Raw genomic sequence first — 16,597 nt, 5'->3', positions numbered from 1 at the left:
TCAATGTGATTATTCCAAGGAAAAATTATATAAATCAAATTTAAAACATCTCACTAATTAAAAAAACAAGTTAAAAGCCAATAAAAAAAAAACAAGTTAAAAGTTAAACATAGAGGCTAACAATCATAATGGGCCTGATACACTGTTCATGATAATGATTTGCCGTTTTGATTATTCTATTTGAGCTTTCTTAAGATCAGCTTAAGTCCTTTATCAAAATAAAACTTAAGTCATAAAGTCTTGTCCAGAACTAACTCAAATTTAATATGATGCGTTTTCCACGCTGCCCTTCCCTTTGCCTAAATGTATGTAATAGTTGCAAAAAAACAACTTCCAGTCATTCCTCCTTCTAAAACGGCCGCAATCTATACAACTTCCAGGCCTCCCATTAATGTATATGTTAAATATCACAAACGTATGCAACCCCCTTACAACATTGAACCTCTTTAATTGGTTAAGACCGTTCTTCTCCCAGGCTTTCTTTACTATTGTTTATATACATGTTGTGCTGGAGAGGTTGGGAGCATATAGTTCAATTGATCAAGTAAAATATTTGCATATTTTTAGGTAATCGTCGGAGTTACATACCATGCTATTGTTTTCCTCGCAGTCATATTAGTCTTCGCCTTATGCGCAATCAAAACTTTCTTCCATGGCACTATATGATGATTATATTCTTTTTACTTATGTGATCTAGATGCTCTTTCTTTGAAAGTGTGCATTTAAGATTTAGGCTTAATTTCTTTCGTTCATTCAATATTGGTTGTTTTGTAGGCATACCTCAATGGCAGCAGCAGAATTCCAACACCTTTCTATGCTTCGTATGGGCACAACCAAATTGAAAATAAAAGTTCGTCTAACAAGAGTGTGGGAGTCAATCCACTGGAATAACAACAATGAGGTCCTCAGTAGAGACTTTCTTCTATTGGATGCTAAGGTAATCAACCGCATTTGTTTTGCAATCATTCAAAATTTACCACTGATTTTTTCCCCTTCTTGCTAGGGAACCCACATACATGCTAAATTGGAATCGAAGGATTTTAAAGATTTTGACAAATTTGGAAAAGGAGCTTTGTTGGAAGAGGGCAACATCTACGTCATTGAGAGATTTGACGTGGTGTTAGCAACGACCTATCGCCCAGTGGTGCATCCCTTTGTAATAAAATTCAAACCAGACACATTGATACAGTTAGCTGATGAAGGGGGGGCTGAAATTGCAAGATACAACTTCAATTTCATTGAGTATAACACGGTGTCCGACAAAGCGAAACAGAAAACTCTTCTATCAGGTAATCACAACCTTATGCTTAAATATTCCCTCTCGGTTTTACTTCCCTGTTAAATTAAACTGTCGCTTAAAGTTAACTGGATATGATCAAAGATCTAACCTTATATTTATTTAAACAAGCAGATGTGATTGGTGTGTTGGAAAAAGTCGGCAGCACAAAACAGAAATCTGGCTCTGTTTTAAAGGAGATAGTACTCATGGATCAGAAGTTAGTACACCCTTTATATATCAATTTAAACAGACAAACACGTTGTTGTAACCTCATCAAGTTTATTCACCCTTTAGGCGCGCTGAAGTGACCATTACTTTATGGGGTGATTTGGTCAAATCAATTTCGGACGGCATACTAACACAACAGAATGTGATCATTATAGCCACTTCGCTGGCTGCAAGGGATTATCAAGGTAATAATACATTTACAGTGTTCACAATTTGAATTGTTATTGAAAATTAATTAATTTTAAATTCTATTCTAAGCCAATGCACTTTTAATGTCTTTTGTTGTAGACAAGATTACCCTTTCATCTGTTAGTGGAACAAAGATCTATGTCAACCTAGATATCCATGCCCCCGTAACTGAATACAAGCGCGGGTGAGTTTATGATATTTATCTAACATATTTGCATTCGTTCTTTCATAACGCATTAAAAAAGAGGTTATGGAAATAAAAAATAAGTTTATGTAACAAATGAATGTGTTGTAATCAACCACATTGACATTTGGGCCAATTTCCTCTCCCTTTAATTGGTTTGTGTATTTTGTTTACTACCATTCCTAGGCTATATTGTCCTATACACATAGCGGGTCTTACATTCTTTTATATTGTTGCCCACTAGCATTGAAGCTGCAAACATATTGGTTGAGCTTGAAGGCCCTGTTGAAAATCTATCTGAAGAAGCACTGCTTAGAGACAGGAGAGTTACCATAGGTGAATTGAAGGAAATGGGAAGAGATCAATCATATAAGGTATATGCTAATTTTTTCTTTCATATATGAATGTATATACCTTTTGCTCAAAATATACTCCATTCTTTCTTTGTAGGGATCAAGTTATACTTGCAGTGCCATTATAGACAAAGTATACAGTAATAATTGGTACTACAATAGTTGCAAGCGTTGTATGAAAATGATTGCGCAGACTGAACCCAAGACACACTATCCAAAATGTAGGGTGGACAGCGAAAAAAGGTGAGTTAAATATATATTTTTTGTTGTTTTTTTAGAGTATTATTTTAAATGACAAATGACAAATGACTACTTCTTGCCTATACACATTCTAATGTCTAAACAGGTACAAGCTTCGATTTGCTGTGAATGATTTCTCAGACATTACCACTTTTGTCACTTTCAACAAACATACTGAACACTTGGTGAAGAAGTCGGTTGAAGAATTAGAAATTATCCATAAGGCAAGCTAATTAAAAAACCCCATGACTCCCGTCTATTTTTAAAATGAAGGCCATTTGTCTAAATTACCCATTCTTATCCAACTTACGGGGATCGGAGGCCCCAAAAGCGATTCAAACTGAACTAAGGAAACTTGAAGGCCGATCTTACATTTTCCAGGTGCAAATTACCGAGTTCAGTGCAAAGGAAGGTTTTGAATCGTTTACCGTTGAGAAGGTTTACCCTGACCAAGCTGTCATCGATTGTCAATTGGTTGAGTAGGTAGTTTCATGCGTGTCTTTTTGGTCGGATAACAAATTTGTTTGACTACAATCACATTTAACCATTTTACACAACCTTAGGGAAACCAAGGTGCATGTGTGGAGTCATATGTTGATATTGTTGAAGAAGCTGATCCAGGCAAAGCATTAACCTCCGAGATACAACCATAAAAAAAAACTAAAAAAACATAGTTCAAGGTGAATGTACAACACAACACTCTTGGATGTAGTAATTTAAAAATTGATTTATTTTGTTTGTTTAAAAAATTCTACATGAAGCATAAAATCAAAAGTCCATGTGTGACAACGTTTTTACCCTTTCTACATTGCAGGAGACATCCATGGCTGCAGAATCAATACATTGTCTTAACTCTACTTCTTTTAATGTGTGTTCTTAACAAGAGGGATTTGGATACTATTTGAGAAGTGTGCCTCTTTATGTTTTTTTTTCACTGGTGCCTTTGTGTTTCACTTTTTTTTTTTTTTTTTTTTTTTTTTTTTTTTTTTTTTTTAGTGGTTTGGTGCTTCCGTATCTAACTTTGATTTATTTTTAATATCAGTTCAATGTTTATTGTTATGTTCCATTTTTTTTTCACTTTGTTTTTTTTTTCATGTACCATGTGCTGCAATTTATCACTTACTTTTCCCTTTCGCATGCACCAAACATCTGTGTATGAATTCTAAGGATTGTAACTACCATACCAGTACAGTGGAGATGAGGGTATATGTGGAACAGATGGAATCTCTTATGCAACTTTCTAATGTAGGCCACTTTAATTTATGGGTTCTACTAGGCATGTGATCATGCTGCTATTAAAATGCTCGCGTGTTACGCCTTCACATGAATACTAATTTTTTTTCCCATTTATACAAGATTTAGTTGCTAGCAAACTAGACGTATTTTTCTTATGCGCCCATTTCTCTCATCTATATATTAAATTCTTTTTTGCAATAGGTATATCTTAGCGAAATCGTCACAAAGGTGACCTTTTCAATTTTCCAAAATATATCGAATTTTTAAGTGCTTGGTCTGATTTTAAAGGGGAATGATGTGTTTTTTCTTTTGATATGCATTGTTGCTGTTTGTTATTTGACCATCAAATAAAATTAGAATGCTTACTTGCATACTTTGAGCCGCTAAACGTTAAAGGTAAGAAATTTGTTCATACATGTGGTGTTGAGAATGGATTACAAGGAGTAGTATATATGCATTAACGTCATATTTCTTTTTCATAATTTAAAAAAGGTTGACAAACTGAGTCTAACATTCTCAAGAATGGTTGTTTCTTATAGCACAACACTTAACAAATATTTAAAATTATTAGTCTGATATTGATTGTCGTCAATTAATTTGTTCATTGTCTAATAGCCATCGTTGTCTGTCTCGACTGATACTACAATTTAGGTCATGTTGCATACTGCAGTTCTTATGGTTTGCCTCCGTTTTAAGATGGTTCCCTATTCCAGTTTTCTATTTTCCTTTTCTGCAGTTCATATGGTTTTGCTCTCTGTAAAACTTTTTTTTTTCTTTTGTTCTAAGATGAAGCTTTGAATACCCTTATGTTGCTGACAAGGTTGTACTGTTTCACATTGGAAGTTGATGGAAAGTATATATAGGTAGTGGTTAGGATGATTAGAATCGACAACAAGAAGTGCACACCTTACAGACCGGCTTTCGGTGATCAAGAAAATTTCGGGATTATTTTTGATTAGTTTAATACTTTTGCTTAAATTGATTTAGCCAACCACTTAATCATAATATTATTAGGGATGATGTCAAATCGAAACCTATGCAGCGTCATGCGCTCATTGTATGCTGATTTCCCCTTGGTGGTAGGGATTTGACGGCATGTGCAAGGTATAATTTTGCACACTCATGCTCTTAAGTTAACCAATTTGGGTCCCTTTATTTAATTATAACTATACATTATGTTTCTTCCGTGTGCCGCAGTTATTAGTTTTTAGTTTATATTTAGTGATATATTCTTTGACCTGTTCATGTGACAAATTTCAAATAGTTTGTTGTTAGCAATTTCAAATACCGAGAGGTGCATGACATCCACTAGCAGCAACAACAGCAACCCAATGTGTGGTAGCAGCATCAACGATTCAATCCGCAGCGGCCACGTCAAGTAAATATGTACCAACAATTGCACGGTAATGACGGTGGGATAGGTGGAGGTAGGTGAGCAAGGGGAAGAGGGGTGGGTCGGGCGTGGGCAAAATAGTTTAGTGAAGAAGGACCATAACACCAGTGCAATCAAGCCATGCCCCTATCTTAAACCATTCTACGTACAAGCAGACAAGACACGACTAAGGGTGGTGGATCGATCAGCTGCGTCTCAGGGTTATTTCCACATCATGGTGACTCCATCGAACATAAGGTGATTTCCTTTTAGCTTTGCATTTACGTCGACACTATGACGGTTCGGTATATATGTTTTGCAAGTGTTGGAGTAAGCACCTTTTAAGCGTTTTCAAGGACTTCCTCTTAAAAAAATTGTCAGTTATACATGTCGTCTTAGGTTTGGATTCAACCTGTATAGGTCATTTACTTTCCATTAGGAATATCATTTGATCTCAAGTCAGTCATAAAGCTTTAGGATGTTTAAGCTCGGCTATTTTTAGGTTTTGCATGAGAACAACAACATTTTGGCCGTTGCAACAGTGGTTTGTTAAGGGGCAAATAAAAGTACATTGCCTCTAAAGACATCCATTTTTGGCACTACAAAGTGACAATGTGCTCGCCCAAGTTGAATAAGCCAAGCCTAACAATAAAGACCAGACAATGGTGAAAAAGACAAGCACACCAACTGAGTAACCCCAGTACATTGTTCACATTAGCCGGCAGCTTTAACTATCAATTTTATACCTGCAACTTTCCCCAAGTGTCAAGGGAAAGTCCAGTAACATTTAGAAGCAGCATACCTACACTTTATCTCTGCAACAGAAATGACTTTGAAAGACTGATTCCGTACTCTGTTAAATTCTTTATCATCTCCTATATAAGTTGCAGCTCTTAATGCATATGTATTTACTCCATGCAGTTTCTATTGCTTCTTACATGCGTATCAAAACCGCAATGCCTCAAAGACTAAAGACTTAATATGTTGCAAGCCCGCGCTAATTTGTAAAGTTGATGGCGAACAAGGCCGTCAAACCTGCTATTGCATCTATTCGTTTCGATGCAGCTGAAACAATGCCTGATATCTCAAGTAGGCACAATTTATGATATTCCAATCATTGTCGAGGATCTATCTACTTAAACTGCTCTCAATCAGCAGTTGAGCTACTTGCCCAATCTTTGTTATAGGCTGGCTTGTAAGACCGTTTTTATTAATTGTAATGTATATAAATTGTTTTTATCAGCCACTGATTTAACAATGTTTTTCTTTGGGTTATACAAATAATAGGTCGTTTCTCACTTCCTCTAAAGATTCAAGCGGGAAGAATTGGAACGCAACCTCAAGTGTGCACCCATGCATATAGCAAATCCAAACTTTAGTGACGGCTGTCTTTTAACGAGCTGCACCCTGTAGCAAGAGGTTAGTCTAATGATGTGTCAATAGATATTTTATATATATTCAATAACGCAAGCAAAGGAAACAAACTAATCGATAATTTTATTGAATTAACAATATATATGTTTGCCTTTTCATATTTTATATATGTTCTTAATCCGGATATGCCAATGCTAGACATTCAATAAAATTGTTAAACATCAAGGAACTTAAATACGTACTTGAATTGACAAAATAACAATTGCTTTTCACCCTCCAATTTTTTGGCTACACACATACTTAGCTTAATGTCTTTCTGATTTGATATTTTGATTTAATTTGCAGGTAATTCTTACAAGCTAACCAATAGGTTACGTCAATTGGGCTGAAGGTCGAAACAATCCTGATGTTTACAAACCTATTATCAGAAATGATATGCTGAAGAAGATCCTGGAGACAACAGTTCCAGTTTTTGTTGCTCTAGACAATCGTAAGAGGGACAAATACATCAATACTACTTACTCTTTTTCAACAAAACAATTAGGAAAAATTTGATGGAACCGACGATGAACGATTTCATGATGCTGGCCCATACCGAATCAATATGAGATTTTCTGCAATGCTGGATGGGAATAAGCAGGACTAACCTTCCCAACATAGTGTGCCATTTCTTCCCTTTTGAATTCATGTAAGTTATCTCGGACAATGGAAGCCGAGTAACTATTATGGCCAACTCAGTCTAATAAAAACTAAGTACTTGACTCTGCTCAAGTTTTCATCAGGCGTACGGTATTGTCTTCTTTAGAAGTGTTCCAATTGTACTCACACTTTATCCAATCAATCAAATTTATTTATTTAATAGAAATTACTTATTTAAACATTGTGATGAATTCAAAAGGATGCATCAAATATGATCCTCTCAATCAAATTTGCTTCCACTTCTAAAGGTGACCCTAATATATGATGTATGCACACAATAATATGTGCAAAAACTAACCTCATGGGAGACTTCAATAGCCTGACAATTTATTGCTGTGCAATACAAATGGGGTGGGCTGCGTCAAGAATACTCTAACACTAAGCACCTTTTTAATAGCTACTCACATGTGTCAGTACTATATTAAGCTAGCATATCCTAAGTTCCTATTTGGAGATTCTTCCATATCTAAGTCCAAACTATTTGGATATTCATCCATGCCATTAGGCAATATTGATTTATACATTACTATGAATCCTAAGAGGCAACATCAAAATAGCGTCACCCTCTTGCTATGCTCTAATCAACACTCTGCTCTATCATCTCTATTAGTATAGTACACCCACCTCTAATGCTTCAGCAAATTAAAAATTTTGTGTCATAACCATTTTCACTTAAGTTATTCTATATTTGAACTCTGTTAGCTACAGCTGCTCTTTATTTTGACACAAACAATTTCATTTCTCTATATCCCATTGACTTATAGAAAACCATCAGACTTAATAACTGTAAAAATATAGACAGCTTTTAAATAAAGAGATTATAAACCAATAAGCAAGGGTCGAAAACACATTCTTACACATTATTAGATTCGCATAACTGCTTCAAAGCAATTAGATTAAATTCTTGCGCGTCCAAAACGTCGGTACAAATTATGGGCTTTCAATAATCCCGTCAGGTTAGCCCAACTTAATCCTTCGCCAGCCTCTCAAATGTTTCGTCTCCCACTCTATTCACTTAAGTTCAAGCAAAGGGAATGGAAAGACACCAATATATAAATTCAAAAAAAAAAACGGAGACCGTTTGAACCAAAAATGATTACCCACTATCCATAGCTCCTCGCCAATCATAACGACGAACCCCATTAATGCCCGAAACAAAATATGCGTCTGCCTCTCCAGCTTATTTCTACTTTGGGTTGGTTTGTTTTCTATAAATCCCCACGATTTGATTCCATTTCCTCAACTATTATAGTCTCCTTGCTTATTCATTCTCTCCAACTAGACAAAGAAGCTAGGCATGTTATACTTTCTTATTGTGGCTCTCCACTATTATTTTGGATATTTCCTAACTAATTCATTTTCTTTTTTTGGTTATTCCATTACAGGCTATGGCTTATAACAACATTCCAATTTCATTCAAGAACTTACTCGATGAAGCATCCCGAATCCTAGGTATGCAATTACCATTGTATGGATCGAATTTCGTCAACAGGAGGTATGAGGCATGGGTTGAACTGCAACCTACAAGAATGAGGTTTCTTGGATTGCCCACACCATACAGGGATGATTCTGAACAAGTGGCGGCAAGGCTGGCCGTTAACTACCTTAAGAATACGTTCGAAGTCGAAATCATTGACTACAACTTCCGTGAACTGCGTGAAACACGGATGCAAGCCGAAACTCTTCGCAACCAAGTTAATCATCTCCGTAACCAAATAGCACAAGTACGCAACCGGAACTTGATCTTGCAACATCAAATTCAAAATTTACAGCACCCGCTTGCCAATCCAGAGGTTATAATTATCAGCGATGATGAAGCCGATGAGGCCAACAATAATGTCGACTCAGATTATGAACCCTCCATGGAAATTGAGACGGGGTCTGAAGCTTGAAGCTTTTACTTTTAAGTGTTTTTCTTTACTGTTTGTTCTTTTAAGTTTCCCTAAAGCCTCGATAGTTACTTTCTCGAAGCCATGGTTTGTATCAAAGTCATTTATGGCTATGCTTAGTATTAAGTTGAGTTAAAAAAGTGTTTCAGTCCTCTAATGCTGCTACGTATTAAGTTTATATATGTGTTTGAAAAAATAACTTGAGCAAATTATGCTTAATTCCCAATTCGCTATGATATTTCCATTACCTTTGCAACTAATAATGACAGTTTATATGCACACACCCTTTTTTGTGTTCATGGTGATAAGCGTCGGCTATAAATGCAAGCGAGTGTATGTGTTCATTTGCCTGTTTCTACCTTCTTTTGGTATTTACCCTGTTCCTATTTATTCAGGATATGCTTGACGCAAGGCTGTGTCCTAATGTTCCCACATGCAATTCTCTTCTTAGTGCATTCCTTCGGGCACACCGGTTCCCTGATGTGTATGAAGTGCTTCGAGTATCTTTGGTTTTAGAACTGCAACCTTCTTCTGGACTTACAAGTTGCTCTTCACCGCTTTTACGAGATCGAGAATTCATGGTGATATCATGTTTTGTTGTGAACTCATAACAACCACTGGCCACGCAGCTCATGCATTTCTGCTCTCCATGCCAGCTGCCAGACTATATGGTCAGAACGTGAAAGATCATTCAAGCAACTTCGTGGATCTAATGCACACCTTCCAATTGTGACTTCAAGCTCACAGGGGTTCGCTCCTTCAGCAAAGTACTCCAAACTGGGGATATATATAGGCGTCTGTCATTGAAGGCTAAACCATAAGACTATAAAGGTTATGGAACCCACACACCTTCAATAGCTGCAGATGAATCAGTTATCACTGCAGCACCTCCCGCATATGCCAAGTCAACATTAAGAGGAGTCGCCAAAAAAGTGTATCCTTTTGCTGCAATAGTCGGGCAAGATGAAATGAAACTGTGTTTTCTACTTAATGTGATTGATACAAAAATTGGAGGAGTCATGATCATGGGTGATCGAGGGACTGGAAAATCAACCACAGTGCGGTCCTTAGTGGACTTGCTTCCTGAAATTAAGGTTGTTTAAGAACGCTGGCTGATGGCAGTCGTCCCCATAGGCAAACACATACCTAAGACCATCAATGAAGGTTAGGTTCGCTTCTTTTCTCTTTATGAGTACATAATAAGGTCCACACAGACTACTATTAAGAAAAATATGAGCATACTGCCAAAGTCTGCCGTTGTAGTGCTTTCGTGTTCTTCACAAGTCAAGAACACTGGCTGATAGCAGATGCTGAATTTCACAAGAGCACCTACAACTCAATCATGAAGAGTGATATTGATATCAGAATAGATTTGTATGGGAACGAACTTTGTTCTTAGTGGTGGATCTACTATGTTCCTTGCCATTACAGACTGTAAGAGCAGGGAGATCATTGCACTTGCACCAAGCCGCATGACAATTAAAGTAGCTGCACCTCCTAAGTGAAATTACAGTGAATGGAGGCTAACAACTTTGCCAAAACAGTGGCATCTATTGCTTCCAAGAGAGTACAGGCTGTACAACTCAAGCTTTTCAGAATTTTGAGGTAAGCATATGCATTTGTTAATTTTCTAATATGTGGTCCTGGCCCTGATCTTGTGAGAAGTTTACCTTCTGCAGAAATGGATCGACTACTATGGTCCTTTTGAAGTAGTTATTGTAGATGCAGCTGACATGGGTCTTTTCAACTTGATGTTGGAACCCCCTAAACCAGCTGATTTTACAAAATAAACAAAACAATGCCGGTAAAAAAAATGATAGAGAGGAGGTATTTAAGAAAAAACTCACAGAAAGAACGACTATGGAACACATTGTTGCAAAAGGTACGGTGGCTGCCATGCTGCTTGATGGCTGAACTTGATGGATGAGTCTTGGGAGGGTTTAGATAATGATAGAATCTAAGTGAGTTTAAAATGATCGATATGGGCGTCACGAAGTTGCTCTCTAAGTACTTCGAAGCTTTTGTACCAGTTTGGTCATATGGTGGCTCTTTGGTTCGTTGTAGAACTGCCCGGCTTATCTTCGGGCGGAACCTTACACATTGTAGATTTCAACCCATTTCTAATTAACTTTCAGCTTAGAACGGATCTGGCGTCAAGTGCTATTTGTCACCTGCAACGATCCAGATCGGGTTTGAGGAAAGTACCCGCAGCGTTTTCAACCGCTATGGATGTCACTTAAATTGATCTCCACGTCCCCTCCTCCTCCCGCCAGTGTGCTTGACAAAGGACCTCAAGATTGACACTTTTAAAGAGTTGATTGTTAAGTCGTGACTCCCAGCAATAGTTAAGCACAAAGAAATTGGTGCTTCCATATGACGAGTCATACTTTCTTAAGCATCAGAATTCTTGGTGGTGATCATAAACTCTGTGTAAGGCTCTTTTCCTCATTGAATGTTCTTTCAGTTTTGTAATGAAGTTGGTTGACATTTGATTAACTGGAAAACATTTATCAGCAGGTGTGTTTGACAAAGGACCTCAAGATTGGCACTTCTAAAGAGTTGATTGTTAAGTCGTGACTCCCAACAATAGTTAAACACAAAGAAATTGGTGCTTCCATATGACGAGGCATACTTTCTTAAGCGGCAGAGAATTCTTGGTGGTGATCATAGACTCGTGTAAAGGCTCTTTTTCCCATTGAATGTTCTTTTCGGTTTAGAATGAAGTTGGTTGCGGTCGAGGAGAATTTTTCAGTGACCCAAAAAATTTATCTCAGATTAGTCATCCTTCATATTTTTTATTTGATATATTGATAAACTTGGGACTTATTAAGATGTTTGAGCATTGTTGCACGCTTATACAATTGATGTTGTTTCGAAGAACTTAAAGCTTAAGTATCAATAGTGATCGCTTTCCAATATACTACAAAAAAAAAACCTAATGAGAATCAGCCCTTTTAAGAATTGCTTTTATATAGAAGGAACTGATTCACCATGCAAAGGAATTCCCTACATATAATTCCTAAACACAGGTGTTGAATTGATATTAAATAGAACATTTTGTTGTATTGTTTTTCCATACTTCTTTTCAATATGAAGTCTGCAATTTTGTTCCTGTCGTTTGACGAGGTATTTTGCTTGTGACACATGAAATTTTATTAGTTGGTGCTTCTTTGAATTTATCTATTAAGCATACCTTTATCATCATTTTTCATATAATGACAGTGATACCTTATTTCACATCACTAACGATAAACAGTTATTGAATCTAGCTAACAAAATTAATACATGCTAATTTTCTAAGTAGTTACGAATGGTGATGGTCCGAGAAGAAGGCAAGATAAAGCTAGCAAAGGTGACTCGACTTCACCAGAAATAGATTAACAATAGAACTCCAATGGATGACCAGGTATGCTATTGTTTTCTAGGTTATCTGTACCTTTACCAGTTAGATCTTTAAATTTGTCTTATTTGTCGGCCTTTACTTCCCATGTTTTCCATTATGTTGTGATTTCCCCTCTCAATAACGTTTTAAACGGGTTTGTTTCCTTTCAGTAGTGTTCTTGACATTTGTTTTAGAGCATTATGATATGGATATGGATATGGGTATACATACAAATAAGAAGAAACATAAATCCCTTTCAACCAATGAGAAAAGATATTCAGATTTTTGGTAAAAATTTCTTGTACTGCCAACTCCTATAAATGCAAAACACTTGACAACAGCTAGAAACACAACTTGAGTAACAAGCATACATATTTTTCTTTCTCCGCAGTTTTCACTTCCTCCAATACCATGGCTGCTTCATCGATGGCTCTAACTTCTCCCTTTCTAGCTGGAAAGGCAGTAAAGCTTGCTCCATCAAAATCTTAGCTTCTAGGTGAAGGAAGGGTCACCATGAGAAAGACAGTGGGCAAGCCAACCCAATGGTATGGTCCCGATAGAGTTAGGTACTTGGGACCATTTTCTGGTGAGCCGCCATCTTATCTAACCGGTGAATTCCCCGGTGACTATGGTTGGGACACCGCTGGCCTCTCTGCGGACCCCGAGACATTCTCCAAGAACCGTGAACTTGAGGTCATTCACTCAAGATGGCCAATGCTTGGTGCCCTTGGGATCGTCTTCCCTGAACTTCTTTCATGCAATGGGGTCAAGTTCGGTGAAGTAGTCTGGTTCAAGGCTGGTGCACAAATTTTCAGTGAAGGTGGATTGGACTACTTGGGTAACCCCAGGTTTGGTTCATGCTCAAAGTATTCTAGCCATCCGGCTACACAAGTTATATTGATGGGTGCCGTTGAGGGCTACCGCATTCTTTGGTGGACCACTAGGTGAGGTAGTCGACCCATTGTACCACGGTGGCGGTTCGACCCTCTAGGATTGGTGATGATCCCGAGGCTTTTCTTTGAATTGAAGGTAAAGGAGCTTAAGAACGGGAGATTAGCTATGTTCTCTGTGTTTGAATGTTTTGTTCAAGCAATTGTAACTGGGAAGGGACCTTTGGAGAACTTGGCTGACCCAGTTAACAATAATGCTTGGGCATATGCCACAAACTTTGTCCCCGGCAAGTGATCTGACATTCTGACCTATAAATTTGAGCCAGGGCATTTGGATTCTTATGTATGATGTAAATTCTTATGTATGGATATTTATTTGTTACATGTTGTGTGCCTTCTCTTAGTGTTGTAGAAATCTTGCCTTATCCTAAGATTTATTTATTTTTTAAAAACAATAATACTCTTCGTGGGTTGGCTTGCACATGCAATCCATCCGCGGGAGTTACGTGAAAGGGCTATGCATCACCTTAAGTTGTTTCATTCATATATATTTTTGTGTAGAATCTTTTGATGATGCCCAATTGTTTGGCTATTGGAACTTATTTTCTCATTGCACCTCATATCCATATGTACAACATGGAATGGAACATGAACATGTTACGTTAAATACATATATGTTAGTATTAACAAAGGATCTATCTTTCACTTGGTTTTTAACCATCCTCATCAATCGATAGCTTGCACTTTGCAAATGGGGCAGACATTCTTCATTTGCAACCATTTTTAATGCAGTGCATGGTATTCATGCCCACAACCAAGAGTTCCAACCTTCTCTTGATTTCGATACTCAACCTATTCTGATTTAAGACTACGAAATACTTTAAAGAACAAGCTGCGTGAGTTTTGCAAACAACTTTGGACCATCATTGGCAATTAAGTTAAAAAAAAACTCAGATAAAAATATCAAACCTTGCATGAGGCTAACAAAGTAGTAGTATAAACAATTTCGTAATTTTGGACTGAACTTTACTTCTGTTATATAGGCATGAAAGCCTAAATTTTGTAATCTAATGTTGATGCATGTTGCTTTTATATTATTTTGACATATGTAAATACTCAAAATTCATCCTACACTTTTATTTTCCATCCACGTGCGAGCACGTGCATTTTAGCTAGTGTGATTAAGGCATGCAATTTTATACGTTCACATATATTAAAATATACCACCCCCAAACAATTTGAGAGGGGGGGTTCATGACATTGATCAATTATATTTCCTAAACATGCTAAATATCAACAGAAAAACTATATGGTAAAGAATATGTGATTAATTATGCATTAAATTTAACAATACTTGCATATATAAATAATCACATAAACAAGTAAATATTAACTAAAGTACTGAAATAAATAGGGTTAGTTAGACTTACCCCCATTACTAGTTGCAATTAGTGTTACCCCGTTTTTTCAAAATATTAGTGATACCCCAATTGCAAGATCCAATGGTTATGCGATGAATTTTTTTTTTTTTCAGATGAAGAAATCGACCGTTGGATCACTCAAATGGGGTATCACTAATATTTTGAAAACCGGGGTCTAACTAACCCAAATAAATATTGAATTTAAATAGTTATTACAAAACAAGAATAATTCTAAATCAAATTCATCACAACAATTCAAATATAAAGCAGCTATCCCTGGGAAGAAGATGGTCCTGAACCATCAGACGGACGACGACAACGCTCACGTCTAGAATCAGAAGAAGAAGGCGAACCTCCTGGCCGTGGCAAATGTCTCAAGACCTCGGCCTAAAAAACTGTCTGTGCCTTTTCCATATTCTCTATAGAATTAAGTATGTCGGCATGGTTATCGGCTATGGTGCGAATGTTATGCTCTAGGCTACGGTGATCACGTTGAATGGAACCCTGACGCCTCTGTATCGATTCACAGAGAGTAGTTAGGTTTCGTTGATGATCATAAAGCGTATGCATCCCGCTATGGAGTAGTGAAAACTTGCAAAATCAGAAGTAGCACGATCCATAGCATTATCAGCAAAACAAACAGGATATTCATCTTCATCCTCATCCTGATCTAAACCATCAGCTCTCTCTCTTCAGGTAGTGTCCAGTTCGTTTGGACACATGCACTACACCCCTTTGCATTTGAGTGAATCTTAAGATGAGTCCTAGGTGACTCAGGCACGCAACCCCAAAATAACATAATCTTAGTAATTATAACAGGGAGGGGTGCAGTAGTAAGGCCTACAACCATAAGCTCATCACGCAGAAAATCAATGAGGCAAAAACCATACCTCCTGTTCTGCAAAACCCAAATAATGTGCAAGAAAGACAGGCTGATGTCACTTGGCTTCGAAGTGCTACAGACTTTCTTGTCTAGCCACTGCGTCATAGCCAGTTGGTTAATCCTAAGCGACTGCTGTCTGGCACAGTGAGAATGATCATTGTATCGACCCCCTCAAGCAGCGTCTCCAGCATCAACTGATGCACTCCATCAAACTGGGATCGTTGTAAGGTCAGGGCAACCTATTTAGCGGGTATCCCAGTGATGGTAGCAAGCAAATCATGAGTCACATCCCGGTGAACTCCGTCTAAATCCACAAACATCCTCCCTGAAGGAAGTATACTCTAATTCCGATAAAACTTCAACACCAAATCCTCATGGTAGTACTCCTCAGTAGAGTACCACATTCTATCCCACCTTCTAGCACGCATCTCCGTACCATAGAATGGCTGAAATATCTCTACATTAAATGTGAATTCCGATAAGATTTTTACTGGTTGGGCCATTTTTTGGTTGGATTTTGAATACGGGTAAGGGTTTAAATAGGGGATGATTAGGGGAAGGTGTTGTAAAAATTTGGAGAAGGTCTGTTTTGATGCATTATGGTGCTTTTAGTCACCTAATCAACTTCATACGATATTTAACACCTAATATGAAGTTGATTATGGCTTTTAGTTACCATATGAAGTTGATTATGGTTTAAATAGGCTAACTATTGGATGGATTGTTAGATTGCTAGTAATATCTATTGTTGAGTTTGCATGTATGCATCGAATCTATTATTTTGGGAAGGTTGAGTTGTTAAGGGTTGTGTAACAGGAACTATCTCACGTTGATTATTAACGGGTGGATTTTGATAGTTGTTATGAATCGGTACTAAACTTCTATTATTATTATTATTATAATTACCTTGCCCTTGTCCTTGCCTTGGTTGATATTGATTGTAGTTATTGGTGGGCCTAACGTTTTGATTATTAAAAC

At 37.2% G+C, this 16,597-nt stretch overlaps 1 protein-coding gene, 2 long non-coding RNA genes and 1 pseudogene across 3 annotated transcripts; all 4 read left to right on the top strand.

Annotated features, from left to right (window-relative positions):
• Nucleotides 1-773: 773 nt before the first annotated feature.
• On the top strand, nucleotides 774-2,706 carry LOC147516261 (replication protein A 70 kDa DNA-binding subunit D-like). Its single transcript, XM_086593198.1, has 8 exons — nucleotides 774-937; nucleotides 1,004-1,289; nucleotides 1,412-1,496; nucleotides 1,574-1,692; nucleotides 1,796-1,880; nucleotides 2,125-2,254; nucleotides 2,331-2,476; nucleotides 2,580-2,706. The coding sequence occupies exons 1-8, from the start codon at nucleotides 785-787 to the stop codon at nucleotides 2,704-2,706; spliced, it is 1,131 nt and encodes a 376-aa protein (XP_086449324.1). The 5' UTR covers nucleotides 774-784.
• Nucleotides 2,707-2,802: 96 nt separating this feature from the next.
• LOC147516260 (uncharacterized) lies at nucleotides 2,803-3,432 on the top strand. The gene is made up of 3 exons (XR_015213628.1): nucleotides 2,803-2,956; nucleotides 3,037-3,153; nucleotides 3,288-3,432. It is a non-coding gene; the product is annotated as an uncharacterized LOC147516260 (long non-coding RNA).
• A 2,936-nt stretch (nucleotides 3,433-6,368) lies between these two features.
• LOC147516259 (uncharacterized) lies at nucleotides 6,369-7,321 on the top strand. The gene is made up of 2 exons (XR_015213627.1): nucleotides 6,369-6,500; nucleotides 6,801-7,321. It is a non-coding gene; the product is annotated as an uncharacterized LOC147516259 (long non-coding RNA).
• Nucleotides 7,322-12,556: 5,235 nt separating this feature from the next.
• Nucleotides 12,557-13,697, top strand: LOC147516258 (chlorophyll a-b binding protein, chloroplastic-like; annotated as a pseudogene).
• The last annotated feature ends 2,900 nt before the right edge of the window (nucleotides 13,698-16,597 follow it).

This window comes from Coptis chinensis, chromosome 2 (genome assembly GCF_015680905.1).
Source record: "Coptis chinensis isolate HL-2020 chromosome 2, ASM1568090v1, whole genome shotgun sequence".
Lineage (NCBI taxonomy): Eukaryota > Viridiplantae > Streptophyta > Magnoliopsida > Ranunculales > Ranunculaceae > Coptis > Coptis chinensis.
The sequence above is the reverse complement of the archived record's forward strand: the minus strand, read 5'-3'. Positions and strand labels throughout refer to the sequence as shown.

What these genes read in the sequence shown, in the direction of transcription:
- LOC147516261 (XM_086593198.1), top strand. Translation starts at nt 785, where the DNA reads ATGGCAGCAGCAGAATTCCAACACCTTTCTATGCTTCGTATGGGCACA. An exon ending in GGCTGCAAGGGATTATCAAG is followed by an intron (nt 1,693 to 1,795) that starts GTAATAATACAT and finishes CTTTTGTTGTAG; the next exon opens with ACAAGATTACCCTTTCATCT. An exon ending in AGGGTGGACAGCGAAAAAAG is followed by an intron (nt 2,477 to 2,579) that starts GTGAGTTAAATA and finishes ATGTCTAAACAG; the next exon opens with GTACAAGCTTCGATTTGCTG.